Source organism: Cavia porcellus, unplaced genomic scaffold, assembly GCF_034190915.1.
Source record: "Cavia porcellus strain 051 isolate PalLab524CR breed Dunkin Hartley unplaced genomic scaffold, mCavPor4.1 scaffold_40, whole genome shotgun sequence".
Taxonomy (NCBI): domain Eukaryota; kingdom Metazoa; phylum Chordata; class Mammalia; order Rodentia; family Caviidae; genus Cavia; species Cavia porcellus.
The window spans coordinates 9,110,593-9,138,317 of record NW_026947523.1 but is presented as its reverse complement, the minus strand read 5'-3'; the positions used below and the strand labels follow the sequence as shown (position 1 = coordinate 9,138,317).

Sequence of the window (27,725 nt, the reverse complement as noted above, 5' to 3'; positions counted from 1 at the left end):
TCTGAGTAAACTGTGTGTTTATTTTGAACACTCAAATTTACAAAAACAAAAAGATAACAAAAACCATGACATAGGCCACGCGCACTCACACACACACGTACACACGTTGCATCTCATGTCACTTTATGTACAAAAAAGGAACGAGGGGCCAGGAAGCGTGGTGGAGGGCACTGATTTCCGTATCGACGATGTGATGTGCATACTGGCAGCTCAGCCCGGCCATGAGCGCCCCTGCCCCACCAGCACGGTCAGGAGGCCGGAAGAAGGTGGGGCATGGGCGGTAGGCAGCTGGCATACAGGGATGAACAGGGCTCCCACTCTGGGACAGAGGAGGAACCTGGTTCTTGGGGGCAGGGTCACTGTGTAAGGTCAGAATGCTGGGTTTAGGGGTGCCACGTTTCAGAGGGGCGACCTCATGAGCCCGCTTCAGGCCTCAGCTGCCTGGAAAGCGAGGGAGCCTGGGTCTTCTAAGAGAAGGAGATGTCCCACCTAAACCTGTGGTCTTAGGCCATGCACAACTGCAGGGGGTCACTGCCTTGGGCTCTGGAGTGGGAGCACTGCATGCCACAAGGTGGGAAATCTGGCAGAGAACAGCTGGGAAGCACCTGCCCCCTCCCCGTCCCCCGCCTGGGACTCGAGACGTCCTGCCTCCTCCAGCTCTCCTGGACATGGCGGCTCCTTAGAGGCAGCTGGGGCTGAGTCCATGTGCAGGCAGGTGGGACACAGGACATGTTTCTGGAGAGGCGGACTCCTCCTATGGCTCTCCAAGGGCTCTCTGAAGGGCCCCTGGCCCTGGGGCCCACCTATCTTGCACCTAAGTTCCCTCTGCCACTCTGAATGCTGCTGAAACACATCAGGAGCAATGCACCAAACCCCACCCTGCAGGGGAAAGGGAACACTCGTCCCCTGGGACTGGACCAGCTCTGGATGACACCCGCATACCCGTCCACTGTCCTCTGGGAGCACCAGCTTCGTCCCCTGTTTGTTGGGGCTCAGCACAGCCCTGATGCATAGCTGCATGCAGTAAACCAGGACTCCTGCAAAGCATCAGCCACCTGAGAAGGACCGGACAAGCAGGGCCCCTGTCCTCTTAGAGAGGCAGGCGGCTCAGGGATGCAGCCAAATGCCAAGCCGGGTCTTTCTTCCCTTCTCCCTTCTGTCTCCCCGGGAGCGGCAGAAGTCCCTCAAACCCAACACACACCTAGGGAGGGATGGGAACTGTGGAAACGGGGTGCCAGGCCCTCCCCCAAGGATGACACCCCCAATTGGTTACATTCCCTGAGGGATGACCCAGGTGACTTGGCACGGGAATGAGGCTCAGATGTCAAATGTCTCATCATCACTGTGACAAAGCATAAAGGATTTGTGGTGACATTCAAGTCTGGGTGGGCTCAAGTGACCAAGCAGGCCCTGTCACCACCCTCTGGAGGTGACCCATCCTCTGGAGACCTCCATGAAAGCTATTTCTTCCAAAACAACTGCAGGAGCTTGTCAAGCTCAGTGTCCCCCAAATCTAAGAGCCAAATTCTGCCGTCACCCCAGCAATAGTGTGTGTCATGATGATGAGACTCTTGACCCAGCTGATGTCATTGGCTGTTACCGGGGCAACCCCATCTCAGCGGGTCCTGGCTGAGGCCGCCTTGGTTCTGGCTTCCGGTGGTGGTGGGGGAGCTGGACCGTACGCCTGCGCTGTTGAAATGGAAGCAAGAATTTGGGGGCTGGAGGCAGCACGTGCTGGGCAGGCGTCCACAGCACGGGGACCCACGGCCTGCATCACATCTCAGGCTGAGTGGCCGTGGGGAGCAGAGGGAGGGGACAGAAAGCGGGGACAAGAGGCCCAGGAGCCCACTTGAGGCAGGTGGCTTGTCACTGTTCAGATGCCTGGGAGGGACGGGCAGGGGAGGGACACCTGCACCCTCAGCTGTCCCTTCTGCCACCAGGGATCACGCCCTCCTCCTCTAGCCTCTTGTTACCAAAGTGTCCAGGCTTTGCATAAAGGATGTTCCAGAGGATGGAACAGAGGGGAGAATACTGAAGCCTTGGGTTGTGGTTCTGGCCCTTTTGCTGTATGACTCTGTGTAAGTCTCTTGCCCTCTCTGAGCTCTTCTCCATCTGTCATAAAGCAAGGGGTCAGAGCGGATGGTTTTTCTCAACTCTGATATTCTTCTATTCTTGTAGGGGATCTGGTAGCGACAGACTCAAGGATAAGAACCAGCTATATGAGAAAATCCTAGTCAGGGTGGAACACCATGTGGGACAGGAGATCCAGAGAGAGCTGATGTTTTTAGATCATATATTTGGCCAGGGCCTTGCCCTTATCTGTGACCTGGAGCCAGCTGCTAACCTAACCCATGCCCAGCCTGACCCTCTTTGCTGCCCAGCCCCAGGACCCCTCCTGCCAGCCCCTGGGTCTCTAGGCTTGCCTGCTCTTGCCTGCCCAGCACCATGGGTCATCTTACATTGGCTCCAGAAATGACCACACAGGGAGGACAGCCAGGCCCTGGGAGGGCAGGCACAGGAGGAGGCCACACACAGCTTGGTAATGTAGCTCTGCTTCTGGGAGGCTGCCGGGCTGCTGTGTCTGTCTGAAGCTTCTCCTCGCTCATGCTGTAGGGGTCCCAGACCTGACCTGGGCCTGGAGAGGAGGGGTGACCATGGCAGTGGACACAGCTTCCAGGGGGCACAAAGGGATTACTACAGCCCTTTGGCTTTGGGGTGGGGGGGTCTTGGTCCCTCAGCCCTCCAAGCTGGAGTTGGGAAGGGAATGTCCTGGAAACTGAGAGGGGCTATACCAGGCATGGAACCAACATTCAAACCACCGCACACAAAGCAATGAAGGAGGGGCTGAGGGCGGGGGGCTGGCTCCCCAATGGGCAGCTGGCATGAAGGTGGAGGAGGAAGAGTGGGATCTCCCAAGTCTCTGTCATCCCTTTCTCCAGCCTCCTGCAGCCCTGGAGAGGACAGGGCCAGGCCTGTAGCATGCCTACAAGGCGGGGAGGCCACCCCGCAACAACCCCGTGGGGGTGCCACTGTGATTAGTGGAGTCAGAGTGATGGACAGGGCAGAGTCAAGTGGGCAGGAGACCACTCCTGTGTAGTACCAGGAGGGCTAGAGCCAGCACTCAGCCTAGGCTCCACCTGTGGACTTGAGATGCTTGTCTCCACCCAGGTGACCTAGGGGACTCCCATCACAGGGCAGGGGATTCTGGAGAAGCGGTTACAGGAGAGGGAAAAGGAGAGGCATAGTCTGGAGTGGGCAGGAAGGAAGGACAGTAGTGGACAGACTGAGGGGGAAACAGCCCCTTTAAGGTCCCCAAAGCAGCAGGCATGGGAAGGACCCTGGACGAGGTGGCCCTCATGCCTTGGCCCTCCCCTTGCAGACATCAAAGGCGGCCTTTGTGGCACCCCCGAAGGTCTCCACCAGCTTGTCTTCCCAGGGGAGGACGTTGCCTAGCAGCGGCGCAGTACAGTTGGCAATGCCCAGGACCTGGGCAGGCGTCAGCACGTGGTCCCACAGGTTAAACTGGGCAATGTCACCAACAAAGGCCTGGGTGGCATCAAATCGGCCTCCCAGGGTATCCTGGGCCAAGAAAACAGCAGAGAAAGGAGAGACATGGAGTGAGGAAGCCTAAAAGAACAGCCTCAGCATCAGGTGTCTGCCCCTGCCCGGCTCTGCCCCACCTCCCAGATTCCAGTTCAGCCACGGCTCTAGCTCCACCCCCAAGGTTCAAATCCCCGCCCAAAATTCTGGCCACACCCTCAAAGTTCTAGCCACGCCCCCAGATCCTGACTCCACCCCCAAGGTTCTAAGCCCTCTGCTCACAGTGCCCTTCAGTATGTCCATCTGTTGAATGGCGGGTCAAACTCAGGGTCACTACTGTGTTCTCGGGGTCTCTCTCTCCAACCCCTTCCCCTCTCTCTCCCTGCTCCCTGCCAGGGCAGGATAACATTTGAGCCTCCAGCCAACCCTGGTCTGAGCCTTACCTGCTCCTGGCCCAGAATAAGGATGCCATGAGGCTTGATGGGGTGCCAGGCTGCCAGATTCTCCCCGGAGCCCTGCAGCTCCCCGTCCTGGTAAGCAGACCACAGGCCATCCCTTGTGGTCCAGGCGATGCAGATATGGTGCCAGCTGTTGTCCTTCAGGCTCATTGGCAGCTGGGCCACCTGGACAAAGGTGCCCAAACCCCAGGTTAAAGGGGCACAGGCTCAAGCCTGGAGCAGGGGATTGGGAGGGTGGCAAGACATCCATCCAGGGGCCAACCCAAGTCCTGACCCTCCTTTTTCCCAGCCAGTTCTTCCCTGACCCCTCGCTCCTCTGCCCTCACCACCTGCCTGCGCAGCTTCCCTAGGGCACTGAAACTGCCCTGTTCTCCAACCAGGCAAGGTCCTGAGGCTGGCAGCAGTGTCCATACACTATCCATAGGTCTCAGTGCCCACCTGGGGCTCAGGAAGCACTGGCAGTGACACAAGGCCTCAGACAGAGCCTGGACACTAGTCTCTAACCTTGATTCTACCATCAACCTCCTGTGTGACCGTGGGGGAGGCTGTTCTTCCCTCTCTGGGCCTCATTTCCCTATCAGTAAAGTGCAGGGCTCAGACGAGGGGAAGCAGACATGCAGCCACTGCCTATTCCTCCACCCAAGGCAGACATGGCCAATCAACCCTGAGCCTGATTCAGCCCAGTCCCGTTCTCATCACAGTGCTCTGGAAGCTTATGCTAATGGATCGGAGTTGCCTGTGAGATGAAAGGAACTTGCTGGCTGTGCATCTGATGTTTCCGGAGGGCTCCTTTGTGGAATGTGCTCTCTGAGATCACGATTTAACAAACATTTTCTGAGACCTCCTTGGTTCAAGGCCTATTCTGGATACAGGGTCTGGGTCTGATTCTGGCCTTGAGTTGAACTATGCTGCAAGGAGGGAGGACTTCAGAGACAACACTGTCAGGTGAAACAGCACAGGGCCACCGTGAAGGCCCAGGAGGTGTGAAGGCCGAGAGGAAGGGGACATGACACAAAACCACCCAGAAGGACACGGGAATCCAGCCACTGCGTGGCTAGATCGGCAAGATCAGCAGGCTGCCTACGCCCGTGCTCTGTCCACGGTGCTGAAATCCTTCTCTGGAAGAGCTGTCCCTTAAGCCTAGGACAAAGGACAGCAGCCAGGGCTGTAGCAGGGCACAGGCTCTGCTACCAGCTACCTTAACCTTAGAGTTTATGGGGCCACCGGAGAAACTCACTGCTCTGGCCCATTTACTGCCCAGGACCCCCAGGAAAGGTGCCTCCTGGCCCTGTGTGCCTGCTGGCTGCTCCCTAATGGGGTGACAGGCGCTGTCTGCAGGGGTCTCACAGGACCACCATGCCTGCAAGGTCTAAGCACCATGGCAGGCAGGGGAGGAACTCAGCAGGAGAAGGGGGCAATCAGACGCTTTCCTTCTTCCCCCCTCAATCGCTGTGTTGCTGCCAACTGTTACCAGACTCTAGTTTTGTCCTTGGCCTGCCAGCCAGCCTGGTCAGAGGAGGGCTGAGGGGGTGGGAGGCCAGGGTGTGAGGAAGTAGGAGGGGGTGAGAGGTTTTCTGGGGTCCAGACCCGGAATCACACCCTCAACCCTTCACCTGCTGTGTGTCCAGGGAGTGCTGCCTCTCTCTGAGCCTCACTTCTCCATCTGCAAAATGGGACCAATGCAGGCAGGCACCTGCCTCCCTTCACCGCTGCTGGGAAGGCTGAGGGTAAGAGAGGATCAAGGGCTCCTCAGCACAGTGCCTGACACAGTAACACAGCTTGCATCTAACCGCTAGGCTCTGCTCAGAATCCTCCACCTGCATTTAAGGGTCATATTTCTAACCCAGCCCTAAGAGGTAAGGGCTGTTATCACTCCTGTTCCACAGATGAAGAAACTGAGGCACAGAGTGGGTAAATGACTGTGTCACACAGGACTTGAACCTGGCATTCTGGACTTGGTACTATTCTCTCCACAGGTGGGAGGGGTAGGGAGGCTGGTTTTGGGGTGCAGGGGTGAGGCACGCACCAGCATTCCCCCCTCCTCCCCAGGAGCCCTCACCCTTCCCTTCCTTCCTTGTCTCTGTCCAGGAGAATGAGCAGGGCACTGGCTCGTGCATCCGCAGCCCTGCCCCCGAAGCTGGGCCCTTGGGAAGTCCATCGGGAAGACCTTGAGGCATCTCACTGACCACCGCTGTACAATGGTGACAACACTGCCTGCCTCTGCCGAGCACAAGCCCCTCTTCAGTCTGCCCCGAGTCTGGCTTGTCTCTGCATCCCCAGACCCCTGTGTGTCTCACACACAGGAGACACTTCATGTTCCCGAGTGGTAGGACGAAAGCGCCGGGCCACGTGGGGACCCTGGCGGTGCAGAAGGTCCCACCCCACCCCCACCCACCGGCCCCGCCCACCTTGTCGTTGATGAGCAGCTCCATGGGCTCGTGGCCTGCCTCCAGCAGCACGATCTCGTTGGCCTGTCCGGGCACCGAGTAGGAGAAGGGGGTGCCCTGGCCTGTGCCGCCCGACCTGGACCGCAGCCACATGCAGGCAGTGAAGGCGTAGAGCTCCGGCAGCGCCTTGCGCACGCGCGCGTACATGTAGTTGTTCCGGATGGGGATGCTGACCTTGAAGGCGTCCGGGGGTTTGTAGGCCGAGGACCCTGGGGGTGGACATGGTGCAGTCAGGGGGCACTGCCCAGGAGGGCTAACAGTCCCTGGCCACCTGATGTGTGTCAGGTGCCTTCACCCCCTTTTGGTGCGGCCTCTGTGCTCAGGGAACTGGCTAGAGCCCAAGGGCTCTAAATTTGCCATGCCCCGAGTTCAGATCCCTCCCGTGCCATTTTCTGGCCATAGGACTTTCAAAAAATTAAGTTTATCCTCTCTAGCCTTAGTTTTATCATTAAAGTGGGGGTAATATTTCCTCCCTCCCGGGGTTGTGTGAAGATTGGGTGGGCCAGAATATAAGGGGTCTGGGTCATAGGAAATGCTGACCAAATGTTAGCTATATTATTATTTAGTGTTCTTGCTATTTAGACTTTCTGAACTGCTTTTTATGTGGTGGGCATTATCTTAAGCATTTTTAAAAAATGTTTTGTTGACTTTATGTTTAATTTTAATTTTTTTGTTTTTTTTGGTATCAGGAATGGAACTCAAGACTTTGTCTTACCAGGCAGGTGCTTGTGTCCTTAAGCTACATTCCCAGCCTGTCCTCGGCATTTTTACATACATTATTTCATCTCTTGTAACAAGCCTCCGACTATTATTACCCTTCTTTACACATCTTTTTTTTTTTTATCGGTACCAGGGATCAAACTCACAACCTTGCGCTTGCAAGGCAGGTGCTTATGCCGCTGAGCTAAATCCCCAGCCCTATGAGAACATTTGACACAGAGAAATTAGGTTATTCTCTCTAGGTCACACAGCTAGAGCTGAGATTTGAACAAAACAATCTGCAGATCTGGAACCTGGAGCCTGGGCTCCTGATGCCCACATCTGCACACTGACCATTATGCTTCTCTGTCCCCCTGGCAGTGCCAGGTCTAGGTGTTAAACAAATGACAAAATCCCAACTCGTTGAAGGTTGTGTTTGTGGGTGGTTAAATTTGTGACTATGGAGTCTAGACCTGGTTTGAGGTCTAGGTCCTTGGCCACTGTGACTTTGGGGATATCACATGGCCTCTCTGAACTTCGGTTTCTTGCCTGTGAAAATCCCTGCACAGCTAGTGAAGAAGTCAGCAGGTGTGTCCAGCACACAGCTCACTCTATGGCACGGTAGTGTCAGAGATCACCAATGATCACTTTGAGGATGATAATATTATGTCTTTCTCTTGTGTTCCCGCCCAGTTTTGGCCTCTGGAGAGCACAACATGTTGTCAAGCAGCCCTGTCACCTCAGGACCCCCCCCCCCGACCAAGGCCTGATCCGCGCTGCCCTCTCCGCGGGACCCACCATGTTCCAGCTCGGCTACACGGCCCTGCAGGGCATCCAGCTCCTGCTCCATCTCCTGGCGCTGCTGGTGGCTGCTGTGACTGAGGGCCGCACGCTCCTTCTCCAGGGCCAGCACCTTGGCCAGCAGCTGCCCCTCCAGCTCATCCATCTTGGAGTGCAGGGCGGTGGGTACCGCAGGCGCAGGAGCAGGGGCTGCGGAGAGGTTCACCCGAGCTGGGAGCTCCTGCTGCTCACAGAGAAGGAAGGATGCGTGGGGTCACGGATGAGCGAGGACAGGCACCGGGCACTGACGTGCCACCACCCTGCCGGGTAACTGCGGTTAGCCTCAGAGTCCTCATAGGCAAAATGGGGACAGAAACACAACTGCAGGCAACCAGGCCTGGCATTGGCGAGAGAGCTGCAGGAAACGAAGCAGCAGAAGCAAGATGGTCGCCCCTTTTACCGGCCCATCAGTACGCGGCCTTCCAGCACCAACAGCATGGACAGCAGCCCCCACCAGAGCCACCAGGAACCTTTCCACTCCTCCACTGCCACCTGCCACCCCATTCCCCCACCTAGCCCAGGACATTCTGGAGGACAGGGCCAGCTTTGTTGCCATGATCTCCAGCCTCTGCAAAAGAGTTGCTGTGGGTTTGTGGCCTCAGGGGACACTTCTGTGGCTGTGGTTGGTCTCGGTAGGTATCCCAGACAGACTCACAGGCACAAGCCAGGGTCTCAGGTGTCAGAGCCTTTCCAGGGAGACATGTGATAAAGACCCACACTCTGGAGTCAGACAGCTCCAGCTCAGGTCCAGTGTGGGCATCAATCTGCTGCAAGACCCTAGGAAAAATCCCTTGATTTCTCTGACCTTACTTCCTTGTGAGACAACCGCACCTATCTGGAAGGGCTGTGGGGCAGATTAAGTGGCAAATGCCAGTAAACAGAGCTTGCTCATTGCAAGTACTGTCTAGGGCAGCGTGGTCCAGGTTGCACTCTGACACCCCAACCCAGGCTGAGGTCATGGTGTCTCTCCTTGTCCTGTTTTAAGAACCCAGCAGTCAGGAGTTCTGAGACAGGAACTAGGGGCCCAGCCTTCCAGTACAAGAAGGCAGATGAGACCACAGGTTCGACTTTTGGAAAAGCCCGTCCCTGGTGGGTATGTCACGGAAGCATCAGTAGATTAGTAATTCAATAAGCGTCTGGGAGTCAAATTATAAGCATCCACCATCCTGCTTTCTCCCTGCTCTGAAGTCCCCACGGATGAGCCACTCTCCCCGAGGGGCCTGGGCAGTTCCTGATCAGCCTGGCCCAGCGCCCTGCCCCATCCTCCCAGTTCATTCTCCCTGGAGCAAGTCCTGTGTGCCGGGCGCTGTCCATGGTGCTGATGATAAAGCCGAAGGCAGAGCAGGAAGTCAAGAGCCCAGCACTTCCGGAGCAGTGTGGGCGGGGCTGCAGCTTGGGACAGGTACAGAAGACCATCTTAGCCTCAGATGAGCCAGCTCTGGCCTTGAAGGTCCTTTACTGGGTTGCACAGACCACATCCCCTATTCTTTCTTAGCCTGTTTTCTAGCCATGAGAGAAGGGAAAGTGTTGAGACCAACAACAGAGTCAGAGAGTGACACCCAGCTGTACCACTGCACCCCAAGAGCATATGGTTTCACTGTTCCTCAACCATAAAGTGGGGCCCCAGAACTCCCAGCCTGCAGGTCCTGGGTGGGATGAGGGACGGCATGCAGGGAAGGGCCCAGCTCCCCGCCTGGCTCAGTAGCATCCACAGATGGCTCCAGGAGCACAGGTGAGGTGGGAAGTCCTGAGTGGGACACTCTGCTGCCACCCCAGCTGCAGCTGGACACTCACTGGGTCTTTTGACATACTGGTAATATAGGTCCCCAGTGTCCCATTTCATGGGCAGGGAAACTGGGGTGAAAGTCACAGGAAATGGTCACAGGAGTCGGCAGCAGAGAGGATTCCAGTGGTGGCTGAGCTTCACAGCTCCCACAGGAGAGGTGAGGTTTCCTCAAACAGCCAGGGCTCTGGTACCGGCGACCCCCTTCTCCATCGGATGGCAATGCTGGTGGTGGGGACTGAGGAGAGCCTCCTCTCTCTGCCCCGTGAAATGGGTCACCAGGATAGAGTCACTGAGCCTGGCTCCAGGAAGGGGCTCCTTGAAGAAGTGAGGAGAAGGATTCAAGCCACCTTTATCCCCCACCACATGCCGTGTGAGAGGTCCCAGCTGCCCACCCTTCCAGATGCCTGCCTGTCCTCTCCCCCGAGATGCGGAGCCGAGGGAGGAGGGGCAGGGAATCCATGGAGAAGCCACTTAGCACACCCAACCCCCCCCCCCTACACTGATCCTTGCTATCCTGAAGGCTCAGCTCACTTCGACACACCTGAAAATCTTGGCTCTGGTGCAGACCACCCCCAAAGTCTCAGTTTCCCCTCCTGGACAATGGAGGCACAAAAGCGTCTCTTTGTTCAATCCCAGGACAGATGGAAGGATGAGTGGAAAAGTGGAAGGATGAAAAAGAAGCATCATGAAAAGTGTTAGACCTGACCACAAGAGCTGTGGGGAGCTCCCTACCCCGAGCCTCTGCCTGACCATCATGGGCCAGTGGGCCGACAGGGCCAGCTCCCAACTGCATCGGAGCTCGAGGGACTTGCAGGAAGCCTGGGACTGCCCTCTCCCTGGCTCCAAGCAGTGTTTTGTCTCCGTGCCCACACTCCTCTGTGCCAGGCTCGGCAGGAGGGCCATGTCCTGAGTGCCAGGCCTGTCCTTGGCACTTCACGTGAAACTTCACAGTCTCTCATTCAAGTACTGGGGAAACTGAGGCAGATGTCTTTCTGAACTGTCCGCAGTATCCCTGGAGCATATCTCTTCTCCAGCTCAGGGAAAGAGCCTGCCAGGAGGACAGAATGTGAAGGATATTTACAACACACTATTTCCTTTGAGGAGAACATAGAACATGCGCCAGCTGGCGGAGGTGCACAAGCTGTCCCCCGTCACAGCACCCTCCCCGTGCCGTGTGGTCAGGAAGGGCAGGGAGGAGGTGGGCTCTAGATCTACACAGCCCCCCGCATGTGAATCACAGAAGCAAAACTCCCCCACCCCCTGGCCATCTGCTGTGGGCGCAGGCTGTGGCGCGTGGGTTCCTGGGCTGGTGCCAAGCAGGCCCCTGGCCTAAGATGCTGGGGAGGGGAAGGGGGAGCTTGGACTCCCACTGGGTTCTCCTTCCAGCTCAGCTGCTAATGTGCTGGGCTCCTTTGCACTCAGGACCACCATGCTCTGCTCCCCAGGAGGCTGGGCAGATGCTTCTCAGCAGCACTCACCGGCTGGGGAGGAAGGAGCCCTGTTATACAGCGGAGAACCGAGCCTCAGAGCCAGGGGCCGCCTGCCTGAGGACACATAGCCGAGGATGTCAGCCTGTGCCCACCTCTCAGTCCTCCCCAGTGGGCTGGGCCTCTGTTTGCTGATCTGCCAGGTGGGCAGTGGGGGAGGGTGCCCTGTGTGCTTCAGGCTGGACGTTAGGCCCCATCTCCCTGCCTGACAGACAGCCCAGGGCCTGGCCCCAGGGGCAGCAGCAAGGTCACAACCGTGCAGTCACTCCACGTCCCATGAGTCCTGCTCAGCTCCCACCAGGCTCCACCAGCTAAGGAAGTGCTGTGCCTTAGTTTCCCCATCGGTAAAACAGGCCACAAGGACAACACCGTCTCCAAGCACTGCATGATGTCCTTCATCGTGCTCAGGACAGAAACAACTAAACACCTCTTGCAGTGGCTGCTGTTGCCCATCTCCACCCCAAAATCTTCCCGTTGTGGGGTTAAGTGGGGAGTAAGGCACCCACAGAGCAGCTGGCTGCTGTGTATGTGACCCTGCTCAGCTAGATGACATCAGGGTGCAGGTGACGCCCCCAAGGCTGTGTCCTTGCTCTGGTTTGGGAGCTTCTCCACACAGCACCAGAAGCTGACACCTAGATCTCTCCACTCCCCACACTACTCTCCCTGTGGCCCCCCAGCTCCAACACAGACCCCCCAGCCCTCTAGTCTCACTACAGGAGCATATCTACGGGACTCCCAGCACCCCAGTGGCCCTGAGCTCCTCTGACCCTCAGGCCTCCACACATGCTGTTCCTTCTGACCAGAACACTCTTCCCGCCCCCTGGTCTCCTCTGCCTGCTGCCTGCTCCCCCTCCAGATATCCAGGAGAGGGGGAGAGGCCATGAGGGCTCCTCTGCAGGGCTGCAGAACCCTCAGGTGCAACCAGGGCCAGGCTCAGTATTCCTCCACCAGCGTGTGGTATGGTGACACCATGTCCCGATCACCAACGTCCGTGCTCACTCATCATATCTTGGCCTTTTGCAAGCTGCTAAAACCCTGTCCCTCAGCTTCCTCCTTCGGAAGATGTGGGTAATAATGATTGAGATATAAGTCATGAAAACACGAAAGAATCTACGTCAAGTCTGGCACCCAAGTCTGGTACGAGGTGGGGAGCATTCTTAGCCTCTGTGACTACTGAGACCAGCAGAGCACTTCTGGGAGCTGCAGCGCTTGAGCCGATCACCAGCTGAGCCACTCGGGCAGGCATCTGAGCTCTCAGAACCCAGAGAGGGGGACAGTGATAGTGGCAGGGTGCTCCTGGGATCACTCGTAAGGCCCCTTGACAGGAGGGCGCACCTGCTGCCTCACGCTGAGTGCCAGGCACCAGCACCCAGAGCCGGGGAGTCTTGTGCCTGCCACAGCACAGCTGTGCAGGCCTCTGCCCAGGGTGGGAAGAGGGGGTGCCAGGAAGCCCTGTGCTGTGCCCCACTTTCCTCCCTAGGAGCAATCCAGACAGGGAAGAGGGCGCAAGGGGCAGAGCTGGACCATCCTGGTCTCCACAGCCAATCTGGAGCTTTCGTGAGAAGACAAATGGGCCAGGGGGGAGAGGAGGCTCCCTCTGGGACCAGCAGGGGTGCAGCATCATGGGCACCCTCATGGGCCTCGAGGTCCTGGAGGTGGATCCCCTCACCTCTCCAGAAGGCCAGAGAATCTGCCACCCGTACACCCTCCGGTCCCTAGTTAAAAACCCTCAGCACACTCACCCCTAGCCCACTTCGACCAGAAATCCTGGTGGGCATCTCAGCCTTGGGTGAGTCCCTTGGCCTCTCTGAGTCCGTTTCTTTTGGAGTAAGACAAGGGCTGTGGGGACACCTACAAGCTTCCACTTCGGGTTGGTTGCCTCAGTCTCTGGCCCCAGAGTTCCATGGGAGCAATGCATCCAAGACTGTCCTGGGGAGACCCCATTGTGTACGTCCCTTGATAAGGAGGCTGACCCTTAACCTCTGACCCTTAACCTCTGGCTTCACTGCAGTTCCCATTGGCAGAGACTTCAACACGGGAAGGCATTATTGGAGCAGTGCAAAGGAGAGTTACAGGTCCACCGCACGCCCACTGGGCCCAGCGATGCTATAAAATCCCCAAGCCCAGGCTGGCCAGGTTTACATGCAGGTGGGTGTACAAACGCTCACAGCTAACTTGGGAAGACGCACAGCCGGACCTACCTACTAATGCTAAATATACGCCCTCCGCCACCCAGGCCTGCCCATCCTGGGGACAGATTCGGAGGAAGGGAGGGCTGACGGCAGCCAGAGGGGCCCTGGCACTGCCAGTGTGACATCAGCCACAGCTGGGGTGTCCACCACAGAAGGGGGCAGAGCGAACAGGTCCAGTGCAATGGGACAGTAACACCAGTGACAAATGGCAGGCCACTGTTCCAGGAGCCAGACTTGAAGGAGCACCCGAAGCTCAGAGGCAGGGCAGGGTGATCCCTGGTCAGAGAAGCCTTGCGGAAGGCCCTGACTCAGGGGAGGTGGGGGGGAGACAGGCATGACTGAGCCTTCTGGGGAGGCTGTATCCCTGGTACTCTTGATCTGGGGTGCATGCACACATCAGCATGGAGCTGTCCACACTGGCTTCGGGTCCTTTGCAAGTATGGTATGCATATGTTTGCACATCTTGGATGTAACAGACCTCAGGGTGGGCTCAGCCTTCTGCCCAATCAGTGCCTTCCAGCTGGGGGTCTCCCCTTTGAGGGCTTCCCCTGCCAGGGGCAAGGGTTGAAAAGAATACAGGACGACAATTCCCATTTGACAGATGGAAAAACTGAGGGTCAGAGATGAGAAGGGGTTGTCAGAGGTAACAGCAAGTAGGTGGCAGTAGTGTTTAAAAGGCTGGGTCCCTTGCCTGAATGAAGGGGCCACTGCTGATGGGAGCAGGAGACAAAGGATCCACAGGGCGGCCTCACCTCATCCATCCTGCTGCTTTACAGATAAGAATACTAACGCCAAGCTGGATGTGGTACTGCATGCAGTAATCTGGCACTCTGGGAGGCCAAGGAAGGAGGATTTTTAAGTTCAAGTCCAGCCTGGGCAACTCAGTGATTTAATGAGATTGTCTCTAAATAAAAACTAAAACAGGGGGGCTGGGGATTTAGCTCAGTGGCATAAGCACCTGCCTTGTAAGCAGGCAGTTGTGAGTTCGATCCCCAGTACCGATAAAAAAAAAAAAAAAAAAAAAAAAAAAAAAAAAAAAAAAGACAAAACAAAACAAAACAAAAAAAACAAAACAAAACAAAAAAAAAAAACTAAAACAGATTGGGGATGTAGCTTAGTGCAAAGGCCCTGGGGTCAATCTCCATTGCCAAAAAACACTGAGGCTGAGAAAAGGAGAATCAAACAAGCACTGAGCCCATTTCCCAGGACAGAAGACTGCCTAGCTAACAGGTAGCCACTGGGTGCCTATGAAACATGGCCTGCTGTTAGTGTGGCAGCGAAGATCCCGCAGGCAGCCTCTGGGTTACCTCGGGAGGCAGTAGGACCAGCCTTTGTGGATCAGCCCGCAGCTGTCCCCTTGGAGCACCCAGCCTCGGCACTGCCCTCACTTGTCCCTCTCTGCTTGCAGGTGTGTGAGGCCCCACCCCTGCGGAGGAGTCGAGAGTTAACAAGAAAAACAAGGGCTTTGGAGTCAGAAAGGACAAATTCTACCACTGGACCTGGGGCCCTTTTTTGACCTCTCAAAACTTTGGTTTCTCTGAAAAAGGTGCCCTGAATATCACCTCCCCCAAGGGACTGCACGAGGGTTACATGAGATCTGTGCAGTGTCTGGTGCACGTTAGGCACCCAGTGACTCTGAGCTACAGTCGCTGTTCCCACAAAATTCCTGGCTCCCCTGGGACCCATCAGGATGTCCCTGCCGTGGCCCCCACCCCAGGTTGAGGGGAGCCAATCAGCTTGCCAGGTGGGGTGAAGGCCAGAGTTCATGTTTTAAAAAATGCTAAGTCCATCTTGGAGTTTTATTGTATAAACAAATTAGCCCAAAATGGGACACTGGGTCGGGCATCCGTGGCCCATTGCCACTTAAATGGTCCAGCTCTCTTGGAAGACAGTTCTTGGCCACAATCATCAAAAGTCAATCTCCTCTGACCCAGGAATAGCACCCCTGGGAATTCTGCCTAAAGAACTAATGCAACAGACGGGAGGGAAGCAGAACACTGCCCTCTGCTCGGAGCAGATCAGGCAGGAGCTCACATCACAGGGACAGGGCCCCACGTCACCAAGATGGTAGTGACCCAGCAGCTCGCGAGATGGCTGCACATGGGTGGGGAGGGGGCTGCAAAAGGGAGAAGCTTCAAACCTTCCGACTTTTTCCAATCACAACAAGACATAAACAAGACAACCAATTTCGCCCAAGTCCATAGGGAGGCCCTGGCCAGCCTGACCTTCCCCACCTTTGTAGTCAGGTCTGGTAGGGGATAAGGTGAATCAGAGTTGTGTGGTGGCCACGGCTGGGTGAGGATCATGGGAGCACGGGCAGGGGGAGAAGGGGACACAGCGAGTTCAGGGGAGACCTCTGGGAGGGGTGGTCCCAGTGCAGACTCTTACAGGAGGAGCAGGGTCGCGCTGGGGAGATCTGGGCAGAGGCAGAGAACTGAGAAGCAGGACAGGCGGCCAGATCCCAAAGGGCGGCCGGGGACTTTGTACCCTAGACCCTTGGAGCTGCCTGGAAGAGGAAGAGAAAGAGGAGGAGGGGACTGACCAGCACAGAGGCCAGCTGACCTGAGCTAGGAGGCAGGAGGACCCAGCACAGCTCCGCAGAGCACCCGAGAAGCATGTTGGCAGGGTCCTGGCTTTGAGTAGGCGTGGAACAGAGTGTGGTTGGGAGCCGGGGACGGCCAGAGGCAGGTGGTCACAGGCAGTGGGCTCTGGGGGTCTGGAAACAGATCTGGTCGAGGCTCACCATGGAGTGGGTGCTGGAAGCTCAGGGTGCGGCTGAGTTCACCCCGGGAAAAAGAGAGGGGCACCCAGGGGCGGGCAAACCTCACAGGACCAGAAGGGAGAGCAGGCAGAAGGGCAGAGGGATATGTGGCCTGAGGTCCGTGGGACAGAATGAGGACGGTCAGAGGAAAGAGGGGACCCAGCAAGAGAGGGACTGAAAAGCCTTCATTCGCTGCTTCTTCAATCTGGGGACCTCAGCCAGAGCACTCTCGGGGCAGGGGCGTCCGGAGGCTTCAGAGGATCATGGATGAGAACAGTGGGAGAGATCAGAAGTGGCCAAAAGGAATCCAGCAGAGACCAAGAGTCTGATGGCTCCAGACCAAAACCCCTGCCTAATGCCCCCCAGGACGGCCAGGCTGGGAAGGGGACAGTGGCCAGGCAGCCTCTGCCTTTTTTCTCCACGTCTGCTGAACGCAGAACGCAGGAAAGCAGGAGAGGGTGCATGTGGGGAAGCCGGGGCCCCCCCACCCGTCTGGAAGCCTGACCTGCTGCCAAATCCCAGGATCCCCCCAGCCCCAGCAGGCTCCCAGGAGGGGAGCCCACCCTGCCAAGTGCTGCAGATGCCAGGGAATGGGTCCAGGGCCGGCGTGGCCCTGCCAGCCCCAGACATGGGAGGAGCCTCCTGTGCCATCTGGGTGTGGGGGGCAGGGCCACGGCAGGCCAGAAGAGAGAGGTGGACCAGAAGTGAAATTATTTCTACGTTACTAAAATCTGTTTCCTGAAAAGTGACTGCATTCCCGTTTTTATTTTTGGTTGTATTTTAGAAAGTAGAGCAAATAGCAACCGCTCAAATTGATTGATCAGGACTGTGCCAGGCACTGTTCTGGCCTTTTACGGAAACTGGCTCCTTGCCCTCTGCTGCTCCAGTAAAGTCCATGTTGCTCTTATACCCACTTTACAGGTGAGAAAACTGATCCTCCCTTAACCTTGGAGTTGGAGCTTTTTCCTGTTCTTAGCTCTAGGACCCCCACCCTCATTCCCCACCCTTCCACAGGGACCAGTCTGTTCTGCTTGCCCAGGACTTTAACTCAGGATGGGGGTCCCCTGAGTTTCCTCCCTCTGGCTTGCTAGCCACATTCAGTCTGGGACCAGGTAACAAGGGAGGACTTGGCACTTTGTCCCTTCTTCCTCAGATCTAACGCTCTTTCTCGTGGCCTAGAAATCAGCCCCCAGCAGGGCTGTCCACAGCTGTTTGTAGCATCCAGCCTGATGGTCTAACCTGCACTTCTGGGCACTTCTCTACAAGGAGTAAGGCGGCCCAGGGACTTCAAGGAGAAACGTCTCAGCAGGGATCACCTATGCAATGCAGAAGGAGCGGGTGAGGCCCTGTTCTCCACCGCACCCCATCCCAGGAGCCCGGTTTCAGGGGTCGGAGGCTGGCCCTCCCCCTACCCGAGCTTCTGAGGAGGGGTCAGCTGTCTAAGCCCATTCAGTCAAGGATGGGAGGTGGTGAGGGGCAGCCTGTTCTCAATGCAAAAGGAAGACCCTGGGTTCCTCAGACAGCGCCTCCTATCTGCGGACCTTAGCGTGGGCTGGCGCAGTTTTGGGGGATCTTTAATTAGATCCTAATATCTGCCAAGCATTTCCACACTCCTGTGTTTCAATCGATTGCCATCAGGAGGACCCACTTCACAACTGCAGAGACTGAGGCTGGGAGCGGAGCCTGGAGAGGAAACGGGCTCAACACCAATCCTTCCTCCTGGCGCACTCCGGGAGCTGCGGTCAGGATGACAGACGACGCTCGCCTGCGTCCCAGGCCGGTGCCCTCCCGATCCCCGCCCTCCGGGGCAGGGCCACGGCCACGGCCACGCGGGCCCGAGGCGACCGCGGGGCCCCCGACGTCCCCGGGGGCCGCGCCCCTCCCACCGGCGGCTCCCCGACGGCGCGGGCGCGGGGCGCGCGGCTCACCTCGATGCGGTCGATGCGGTCCCGCAGGGCGCGCACGGCGTCCTCCAGCTCCAGCACGAGCGCGGGCGAGTCCCAGGCGCCGTCGGCCATGGTGTCGCGGCGGGGCCCGGGGTCCTGCAGGCCGCGCGGCAGGCCGCTCTCGCAGCGGCCCAGCTTGCCGGTGAGCTCGCGGATGGTGTCCTGGTCGGCGCGGATGCGCGCCTCCTGCTGCAGCGCCGTCTGGCGCAGCTGCTCGGCCGTGCTCTGCAGCAGCAGCAGCTCCTCGCGCTCGCCCGCCGCCGCCGCCGCCGCGTCGCCCTGCTCGGTCCCCGACGGGCAGGCGGCCGCCAGCGGCGTGCACAGGAAGCGGCTGAAGAGCGGCCCGGGGGGCAGCGGGTGCGCGCTGGAGGCCGGCGCCCCGGGCAGCGCGGAGGGCCCGGCCGAGCCGCCCAAGCCGTGCAGCGCGCTCAGGCTGCGCTGCGGGCCCGGGGACGCGCCGGCGCCCGAGGCGGCCGAGGCGTTGTCGCCGCCGCCGCCGGGCAGCGCCCGCGCCGGGCTGGCCGCCAGGGGCACGCTGGCGATGATGCAGATGACGGCACCCAGGAACGCCAGCATGCCCGCGGCCAGCAGCACGGCCAGGAACTTCAGCGTGAGGCTGCGGCGGGGCGCGCGAGGCCCCGGCAGGCGCGGCGGAGGGGTCGGGGCGCGGGGCCCGGGAGCGCGGGAGCCGGAGCGGGAGCCGAGCCGGAGCTGCCTCCGCGGCCGCTGCTGCCGCCGCTCTGAGCCCGGGCGGGCGCGCGGCGGAGGAGGAGAAGGCGGCGGGCGCGGCGGCCCCGCCCCACTCGCTCCCCCACCCGGCCGGCCCTGGCCCAGCCCCGCACCCCTTCCCTGCCGGACTGGGGGTGCAGCCAGGACCCTCCCCTGCTGTGCTCCGGGCTCCTTCCTCCTGGCAAAGGGGGTGCCAACGGCTGCCTTGGGGAGCGTTTCCCTCTGCTTGGGGCTCTGTGCTGCGTGCGTGGTAATAAATTGTTGTTCACGATGCAAATGAGGAAACTGAGGCCCGCTGAGGTCGCGTTGCTGCCAAGGTCACACACCTGGTAGCCATGCGAGCAGCGTTGGCTGGGCCCAGGCTCCTGGATGGAGCCGTTGAGGATGGGGCATTGCAGAGGGGATATCTGACCTTTAATTCGGTTTATTCTCCGGCCACCTGCCTGCCACCTGCCTCCCCAAGGGGCAATGGTTCACCCCCCTCCACTTTCATCATCACAGAAAACCTTTCTGTGGCTCCAGGGAGGAGCAGAAACCCTACCTTAGGGCACGCAGACATCAGAGGTCTGGGAGAGGCCCCTGCCACCTCCTTGTCCTCTGCATGAGGGTGACAGGTAGGAGGAGCCCTGGTGGGCAGGAGGAGCAGGTGGGAGCAGGGCCATTGCGGGGAGAAGGGTGGGCAGGAAGGGAGGGTGTCAAAACTGCCTTTGTGTATTTTGTTGAAAATTAACTTAATAATTAAAAGCATTAGGAAGAAAAATCCTACTGCACAGTGCCGTTCCATTCCACTTTCCCACAGGGCTGTCCCTGGCCAGCGTGGATTCCCAGGGCTGGAAGGGCTTGGGGAGGGCCGTGGGTGTCCTGCTGTGGCCTGTGCCCATGGGAGTTGCTAACCCAGGCCTCTTCTTGCACGCCTGCATTCTTGACCTTCAGGGAAGCTCCAGTCTGAATCTGTGGCCCACCATGGCCACTATGGTGGTCTTGAATGGTCTTTGCAGAGTGCTGGTGGCAGTCATGGCAACACTAGAACATTTCTGAAGAGGCAACAACTGGCAGGGAAGGACCCTGTCGAGCCACTGGGACACTGTCCAGTGGTCCCTAGACATGTGCTTCAAGCCCATGGGGATGCTGTCCACCATCTGTGGGTGTCAGGGGTTTTCATCCAGTTCTAAGCCATGACATAGGAGCACAGCAAGCGTGAGTTCTGTGTACAGTGAGCCTTGGGCAGGGGGATGCAACTTAGGACTCACTGAAGCAGGGACCCAAAACCTAGCCCAGCAGCACAGCTTGGAGAAAGTGTCTTGGAAAAAAGTGTAGGCCCTGATGTCCTGGATGAAGTTCTGGGGCTCTCGGTACAACTCCTGTGTCCTGTGGAGACAGCAGCACCCAGGGAGCATCCCCAGGAGATTGTCACTAGGAGAGGCTGTGAGAGGGAGGGAGTTGTGCCAGGGACAGAAGAGCCACTGTCACTTGGGCATCAGATGGTCTTGGCTTTCCCTGAGCTGCTCCGTGAAAGTCGGAGGATAAAGGTGTCCAGGGGCTGGAGTCGAATCCTGTGCCCATCTGTCTGTGTATCCCCTGGCCTGACTTTAAAACCTGTGACAGGAGCATGTTACTCCCCTGTGGATGAGTGACACATGGCCCCATCTTGTCCAAGACGTCTGCTGAGTATGCTGAACTGCTTTGCAAGAGGGAGGAGTGATTCTCGGGTCCAGAGGGCGGGCTTGTTCTCTGATCGGAGCTATAGAACCCGTGTCTCTGGGACACAAGCCCAGCAGGGCAGCTTGCAGCTGTGAGGCAGGGAAAGCCTGAGCCGAGGTTTCAGGGCTGTAATGCCACCCTGCTGTGTCTGTGTGATGCCACCTGCTGTGTGTGCCAAATCCACAAGCGGCACCTGACTACCCCTCCCTGTGTGGGAACTCATGATGTTCACACTGTCCGGTGCCCTTTAGCTGTCCCCAGGCCTGAGCCTCCTGCCAGCACCCGTGAGCACAAGGCTCCCTTGTGAATTTGCAAGTAGGCAACTCTTGGGCGTTTTAGGGGTCAGGATGCTGCCTCAGTTTGCTGAGTGAGGGGTCGGAGGAGGATGTGGAAAACCGCAATAAACTTCGGGTCTTTTTTTTTTTGGTACCGGGGATCGAACTCACAACTACGCACTTGCAAGGCAGGCGCTTATGCCGCTGAGCTAAATCCCAGCCCTAAACTAAACTTCAAGTCTTATGTCAGCTTTCCTGGGCTTGATCTAAATGCCACTCATTCTAGGCTCATCCGATCCCTCATCGCCTGCAGCAACCCCAGATGGTTGGTTGGTTTGTACCGGAGATCAACTCATGACCTCAGCTTGCCAGGCAGTGCTGTGCCGCTGAGCTGAGCTATACCCCCAGCCCAAAAACCCCAAATTCGAGGTGCGAATGAGCTCAGGACCGCAGCATGCAGTGTCACCTCTCTGTCTTTCTTCACATGCAATGCCATTCCCCCCTTCCCTAACTCCAGCCTGCAGCATGAAGCCCCAGGTAGGATGCTGGAGAGTTTTGGGGACTCATTCCCCACAGGTGGTGCTGCTGGGGCGCAGAACAGGGAGCCGAGGACGCAGAGGTCTCTGCACCCTTCTCTCCCGGGCTCTGGGGTGGACCCCGTTGAATCTAACTTAGGATTCATCAGGGGACCTTCACAAAAGCCCTCACATTTTCCATCTTGCATCTCACATCTCCTGGTGTGGTTTTGTTTGTTCACTTTCATTCCATTTTCCGGGCAAGGGAATTTTGGAGTAAATAACGAATATAGCCATTCATTTAAAAATGTTCTTAGACCATCTTTGTGACAGGCAGAGTGCCAGGCACTGAGGAGGGGATGAGATGAGCTCAGAGTTTATATTCTAATGGGGAGGCAGGCGGAGAGGAAATGAATAATTAAATAAAAGTCAATTTATGACTGTAATGAAGATCACAAAGCACAATTTTAAAGTGATATGAAAGGAAGTTAAAGGGCACTATAAATACAGGGGAGTTGAGAGGTTTACAGGGTCATCAGAAAGGGCCCGTGTTTGAGCTGGGACCCAAATTACCTGAGAAACCAGCTGTGCAGAAATCGGGGCAATGGATTGTTTTAAGTAGAAAGAACAGATAGTGCAAAGGCCCTGAGGCAACATGATGAGGGCAGTGTGTTCTAGAAGAAGGAAGACCAAGCAGAATGGTGGCTTATTGACTGTAGCCCCAGCACTCTGGGAGGCTGAATCAGATGATCACAAGTTTGATCACAGCCTGGGCAGCTTAGTGACTCAAGGAGACCCTGTCCCACTCCCAGTAAAAAAGGCTGGGATGTGTGCGGGTCAGTGCTAATGCCCTGGGTACCATCCCTTCCACCAAGGGGGAAAAAAGTCAAAAGAAAAATGGGAGGAGGCAGAAACGGGCAGGGAGTACCTCGGAGCTTCATTGCAGGTACAGCTGAGTCTTGGCCAACGATAGCGAGCTCCTGGATCAAGTTGATCCAGGCTGGGAGCAGCCCCAAAGAGCATGGGCTTAGCTCAGAAGTTGGGGTGTACTGTGAAGCTGGACGGAGCCACCCACAGTGTCCCCTGCATGGTCAAGATCCTCCTCTGCCCTTGGCATCAGAGAGCAGCAGCGCAAGGCCTCTCAGCAGAGGGCAGGGGGGTGAGCTGTGGCCCTGGCCGCTGGCTGCAGGGTGGGGAGGAATCCACCCTCTGTCTCCTCCTCTCCCTCCCTCTGGCTGCCCCTTAGTCACTGTCCCTGCTGATAGCCAGGAAGAATGTTCTTTCACTCTCCAGAGCCACTAAAACCCTTGGTGCAGCTCGGCTTCTCAATGAGCGTCTGTTGAGCTGAGATGAATTTTTAAAGAGGGGTGGAGCGGAAGTGGAGGTGGGCAGATGTAACCCAGTCGCCCCTGAAGGGTGGGAGGTTGGCTCTTTGTGCAGTAAATGGCAGTTCCTGCTACAAGCTCTTGGCTGGCCAGGGGGAACAGGAACACAGGGTGACCTACCGGAGCCGGGTGAATTTTCCCAGTTTGGGGCAGAGTCCTGCATCCCAGGAAACCTCTTTGTCTTTGGCAGACCATCACCGTGGGCCACCCTTGTGATCCCCCAAAGCCTGACTTGATGCTGGTGTGGAACAGATGCTGGCCACTCGTGTCTTTGTGTCTGTCCCTTTGGCCCCTCGGGCTGTTCCTACAGTAGTACCTCCTTCCTGCCTTCCCCTGCAGACCAGCTGCTCCTGGGGGACAGGGACCAGCAGTGACACCTCCTCCCTGTTGCAGGCCTGGTACTTTTGGATGCTCAGACCTTCAGGGTCTCTTGTTTCTTTTCCCCAGAAGATGGAGAAGCAGCATCTGGGGTCAGGGAGCCACCTGTGTCTGCTCTGAGCATCTCCATCCCCAAGCTCCCGGTTCAGACTCCAGCAGGTCTGGTGTGTGGCCCGCGGCTGCCTCAGACTCCTCATCAGCAGGTGGAGGCACAGGTGCCCACCCGGAGAGATGGGCTGGGAATTGAATACGGCCAGGTAAGAGGCTGTGTGTAGACGCCCCAGGATGCCAGCATGGGCCACTGTTCCCTGCAGCTGTCATAACCCAGTGCCAGGCACTTAGTGAGTGCCCAGGACATCCTACCCGTTTCCTGGTTCATTCCTCTAAATTAGGTGCTCAGTGATTTTCCTTCTTTTCTTCCTTGCCTTTCATTCTCCAAGAGGCTCCATGCCTGACTCCATTAAACTACCCTTTCCTGGTTCCCCTCCTGGATGCGTTGTGAGCAGGGTAGAAAATCATTTAGACTAAGGCACAGACATGTATTCAGTTAACACACTCCAGTCTGGGGCCTCCCACAAGGGAGCACGGCTCACGAGGGTCCAGAAATGTTTGCGGGTTCGTGGTGGATGCTGGGATGAGGATGGAAGCCAGGGCAGAGGGTTTTCTTCCCCAGGGAAGCCCAGAGATTTCCATCCAGAGTCTCTGCCTCCCTGCAAGCAGCAGAAGGAGCCAACTCAGCTCTCGGGCTTGGGCAGGAAGCAGGACATCTGCTCCTGCACGCGCTCGGGAGGGCTGAGAACAGGAGGAAACTCATGTCCTCCTTGCGGGAGTTGGCTGGAGATGGTGCACCTGGGTCCAGGCTTAGGAGAGACGGGCCAGGAGGAGCCAGGAGCCAGGCTGGGGCTTGGGGCACTCCTGGGCAGCTGATGGCCCCAGAGCTGGTCTCTCCCTCCTCTGGATTCTTTCCCACCAGTGCCAAGCCTCGGCACCGTTGCAATTGTTTCCATTTCACAGATGAGAAAACTGAAGCTCAGAAAGGTTCATTTTCAGCCCGGAGACCCAGGCCAGGGCTGCACAGCTGGCATGACACCTAGAGGTTCAGACCTCACATCTCCCGGGCTCACTATCTCCCTCAGCGAGCTGGTCTGACCCCACCTGAAGAGGAAGCATCCAAGACAAGCTGAGAAGCATCCCCCCTCTCCAGGGACCCTCCCGGAACCCCACCTGCCACTGCAGCCCCGTTTCCTCTCACCCAGGGTTCTCATGCCAGGTTCTCCTGCACTGACCTACAGCTTGTGTTTCCCCAGCGAGTCCATGGACTTCCTGAGGCCACCACCTCGCTTCCCACACATGGGTCACTGGGATCCAGGGAGCGCGCAGGCACCATGGAATGCAGGGGCTGTTGGTGCTGTCTTCAGTGTTCCCGTGGCCCTAGGATTCCTCAGACACTGCTCTTAGGGTTTCCTACCCTGTTACACCTTGAGCTGCTGACAGCAAAGTCAGGGTCCTGGGACTTTGCCTGGTGGCCTGGCAGTGACTCCTCAGATGCCATCTGTTCCCTGGTCTGCTTGGAGTACCCAAGTGAGCTGGAGAAGTGGGTGGGGGCAGATTGGGGACACTCTCAGGCTGGAAGAAGGGATGGTGCTTGGGTCCAAGGGCGTTGGGAGGGCCTGCAGGCCGGGCCCCTCCCTGATGCTGACCCCTGAGCTCCATGACTGTACCCCAGGGTACAGTCTCTGATGTTTGTCAGCCATCAGCAGTAACATAGCCACTGGCAAATTGTACCCACACGTGATGTGGCTTCCAGGCATAGAAAGTGCAAAGTGGGGAGGCAAAGGGAACTTCCCAGGATTATACAGGGAGGAGGAGATCGTGACCGAGAGGAATGCCCCTGCACTTCCGCCTCACAAACCCTGCTGCAACAAGAGCATGGCCGTCACATCCCCAGGTCGCTGATGATGATGCTGAACTGGAGAAGCTGGTGCTCCCTTCAGGTCACTCAGATGGGCGTCAGGAGGGCCGTTAGGGGGATCAGCTCATGGCTGGAGGAGCAGTGCTTGAGTCTCTCCCAAGGGGTCACCTTGTCACCCTGTTCTGCTGACCCCGTCTTCTTCCCCTGTGGGTGGAGTCTGGCTTCTCCAAAGAGGGAGATGAGGGGGTGTCGGGAGGATGGATGCTCTCAGGTGCCTGGCTCCTTCTCATTAGGGGCACTGCTCAGGGTCTGTAGAGACCCTGTCACTAGGCAACCCTACCTACATTCTACCTGGGCAAAGTCTCCTCTGTCTGGCTGGCTGCTTGAGACCTCCCTTCAACGCCTGTTTTGGGAGGGTCCATCTAACAGGATCAATCTATCCTGATAATGTCACCTGCCAGGGTAGCAGGCTCATCCCAAAGCAGCCAGGTCCCTGCCTTGTAAAAGCAGGGCACCATAACCAGCTTTCTGTCCCATCTTTCTGTCCCGTGCTGTCTGAGGCCCTGCAGCCCCTCTCTTGCCTTGAGGTGGCAGAAGCAATGCCACCAACTGTGTCCAAATACACCTCCGCCTCCAGCCTCCTGCTGCACCTCTGGCCTTAGTCAGGGTTGAGAGAACATTTTTTCCCCTTCTGCACTTGGAAGCAGGTACGTAATATCCACTGTCCTCAGCCTCCGGGGTCTGGGCTGGATGGGAACAGCAGGGACAGATCAAAGCGACATTGCCATCAGGGGTCAGTTAGTCACAAACACTGGTGGCCGGCTGGAAAGGAGTGACTCACACAGCACTGGGTCCTGGCTCCCATCGGGCCGGGTGAGTCAGGCAGCCAGGGGGACATCTGCAGCTGGGAGACGGTTCTGAGAGTGGCATTTCATGGAGGTCACACTGAGCTAAGGCAGAGTGGTTGAAAGTTTGGCCTTTGGGTTTCAATCTCAAATGTGTGCCCTGCAGCTAGTGACTCAACCTCAGTCTGCATTGTCTCCAGCTGCACCATGGGAGATTTCATGCGACAGTGACCCTGGAAAGCAGTTCGCAGCCTGGCTCATGGAGCACGCAGTTGTTTTGGAGAAGGGGAAATCAAGGCACAGAACAGGTTCCCTGCATGCCCAGGATCACAGCAGGCCAGGCAGTCCCACTCCTGTGACTGTGAGCAATGTGTGGCGTAGTGGGTAAGCCTGGCCATGTGGGGTCAAACTCCTGCTCCACCATTTCCCTCCTCTGAGCAGTTACCCCCGCCCCCTCTGGGCCTGGGTTTCCTCATCTGCCCGTGGGGAGGGGGAGCTATGGTTTCTTTGTTTATTTTGAACTGTGCTTTGAAGTTTGTAGCTGTTTAACAAGTCAGTCCTTGTGAAGTCAGCGTGTCTTATTTCCCATTAAAGTAGGAGCGGGTAACTAGCAAGCCCAGACACAGCTGCTGATTTTCTGCTCTCCTTGGCCTGTTACGCAGCAAGGGGACCTGCAGAGCTGGTGGGCCAGCAGCTGGGAAGTAGAGGAGCAGTGGAATCTGGGCGCACAGATCTAGACGGAGTCTCTTCTAACCCAGCAGTCCCCCTAAGTCTCCAAATAACTTCGAGGTGGGACATCCTGTCCTCCTTCCAGCTGAGCAGCACTGAGGCCTGGAGAGATGTGGCCAAGTGGCCTCAACCAGGCTGCCTGTGGCCCAGGCAGGAGTCTCTATGGTGCCTGGGTTTGAAGGGCAGGCAGGTGGACCAGCTCTGGAGGGGAACTCGGAGGTGACCAGAGCAGCATGTCATCTGGATGCACTGTCATGGGAGTCCAGGCCTGCAGCCCACGGACCCCGAGGGAGCCGGGGAGGTGGCAAACGCATATGAACCCCTTCGGGGGACAGAGTCCACATTTACCTTTTGTAAAACTCTTCCCATTTCCTTGCTCCCAGCTGTGAGTCTCTGAGCCTCAGGGGAGGCCTCTTGGGCCTCCAGCTCCATCCCAAGAGCTGGCTGTTGGAGGTGGGGTTTAGAGCAAGAGGCAGGAAGGGCAGGGCAGGGCAGGCGGCAGGGGCTCACAGGACCCAGAAACCCTCCACCTGGCTTTGTTCTTGTTCCCTCTGCACGGCCCACCCGCCTCCAGCTTACTCACAAAGGCTGGCTGCTGCGGGCTGGCATTTCACTGGAAGCGCTGATCATGGCCATGTTCCGAGCGCGCTCAGCCTTTGTAAATGGTAGAAAAGACTCCAGTCCCAAGATGCTCTAATGAAGGCCACATACCGTGGCAGGATCAGAGGGTCCTGTTCCCATCCAGTCCCGCAGATTGGCTGAGCACCTCCTGTGTGTCTCTTTCCAATCAGGCACCGTCACATGCATCCTCAGAAGTCACTGTCCTGCACAGATGTCAGAAGCCTGAGCCCATGCACAGCAACAATGAGAGCTCATGGTCACATATGAAGTTTTGTTGTTTAGCTATCTTTTTCTTATGGTCTTGTTATGTGGCCCCCCCCCATTTTTTTATCAAGGTTAAATATGCAACATAAAATTTGCCGTCTTTTTGGAAGCAGATCTGTGATATTAAACACTTTGCTAAGGTACAACCAGCACCACCACCACCTTCACCTTGTAGAATTCAAACTCTGCCCCCATTGAACACTTAACTCCCAACT

General features: G+C 57.3%; 1 protein-coding gene across 1 annotated transcript; it reads right to left on the bottom strand.

The window, feature by feature from the left end:
• Nucleotides 1-27,261, bottom strand: Nptxr (neuronal pentraxin receptor). The gene is made up of 7 exons (XM_063243672.1): nt 27,209-27,261; nt 20,136-20,253; nt 18,139-19,194; nt 7,943-8,168; nt 6,407-6,654; nt 3,984-4,163; nt 1-3,579 (listed from the first exon to the last, which is right to left on the bottom strand). Exons 1-7 carry the CDS (start codon nt 27,259-27,261, stop codon nt 3,355-3,357), a joined length of 2,106 nt encoding a protein of 701 aa, XP_063099742.1. The 3' UTR covers nt 1-3,354.
• Nucleotides 27,262-27,725: the final 464 nt, after the last annotated feature.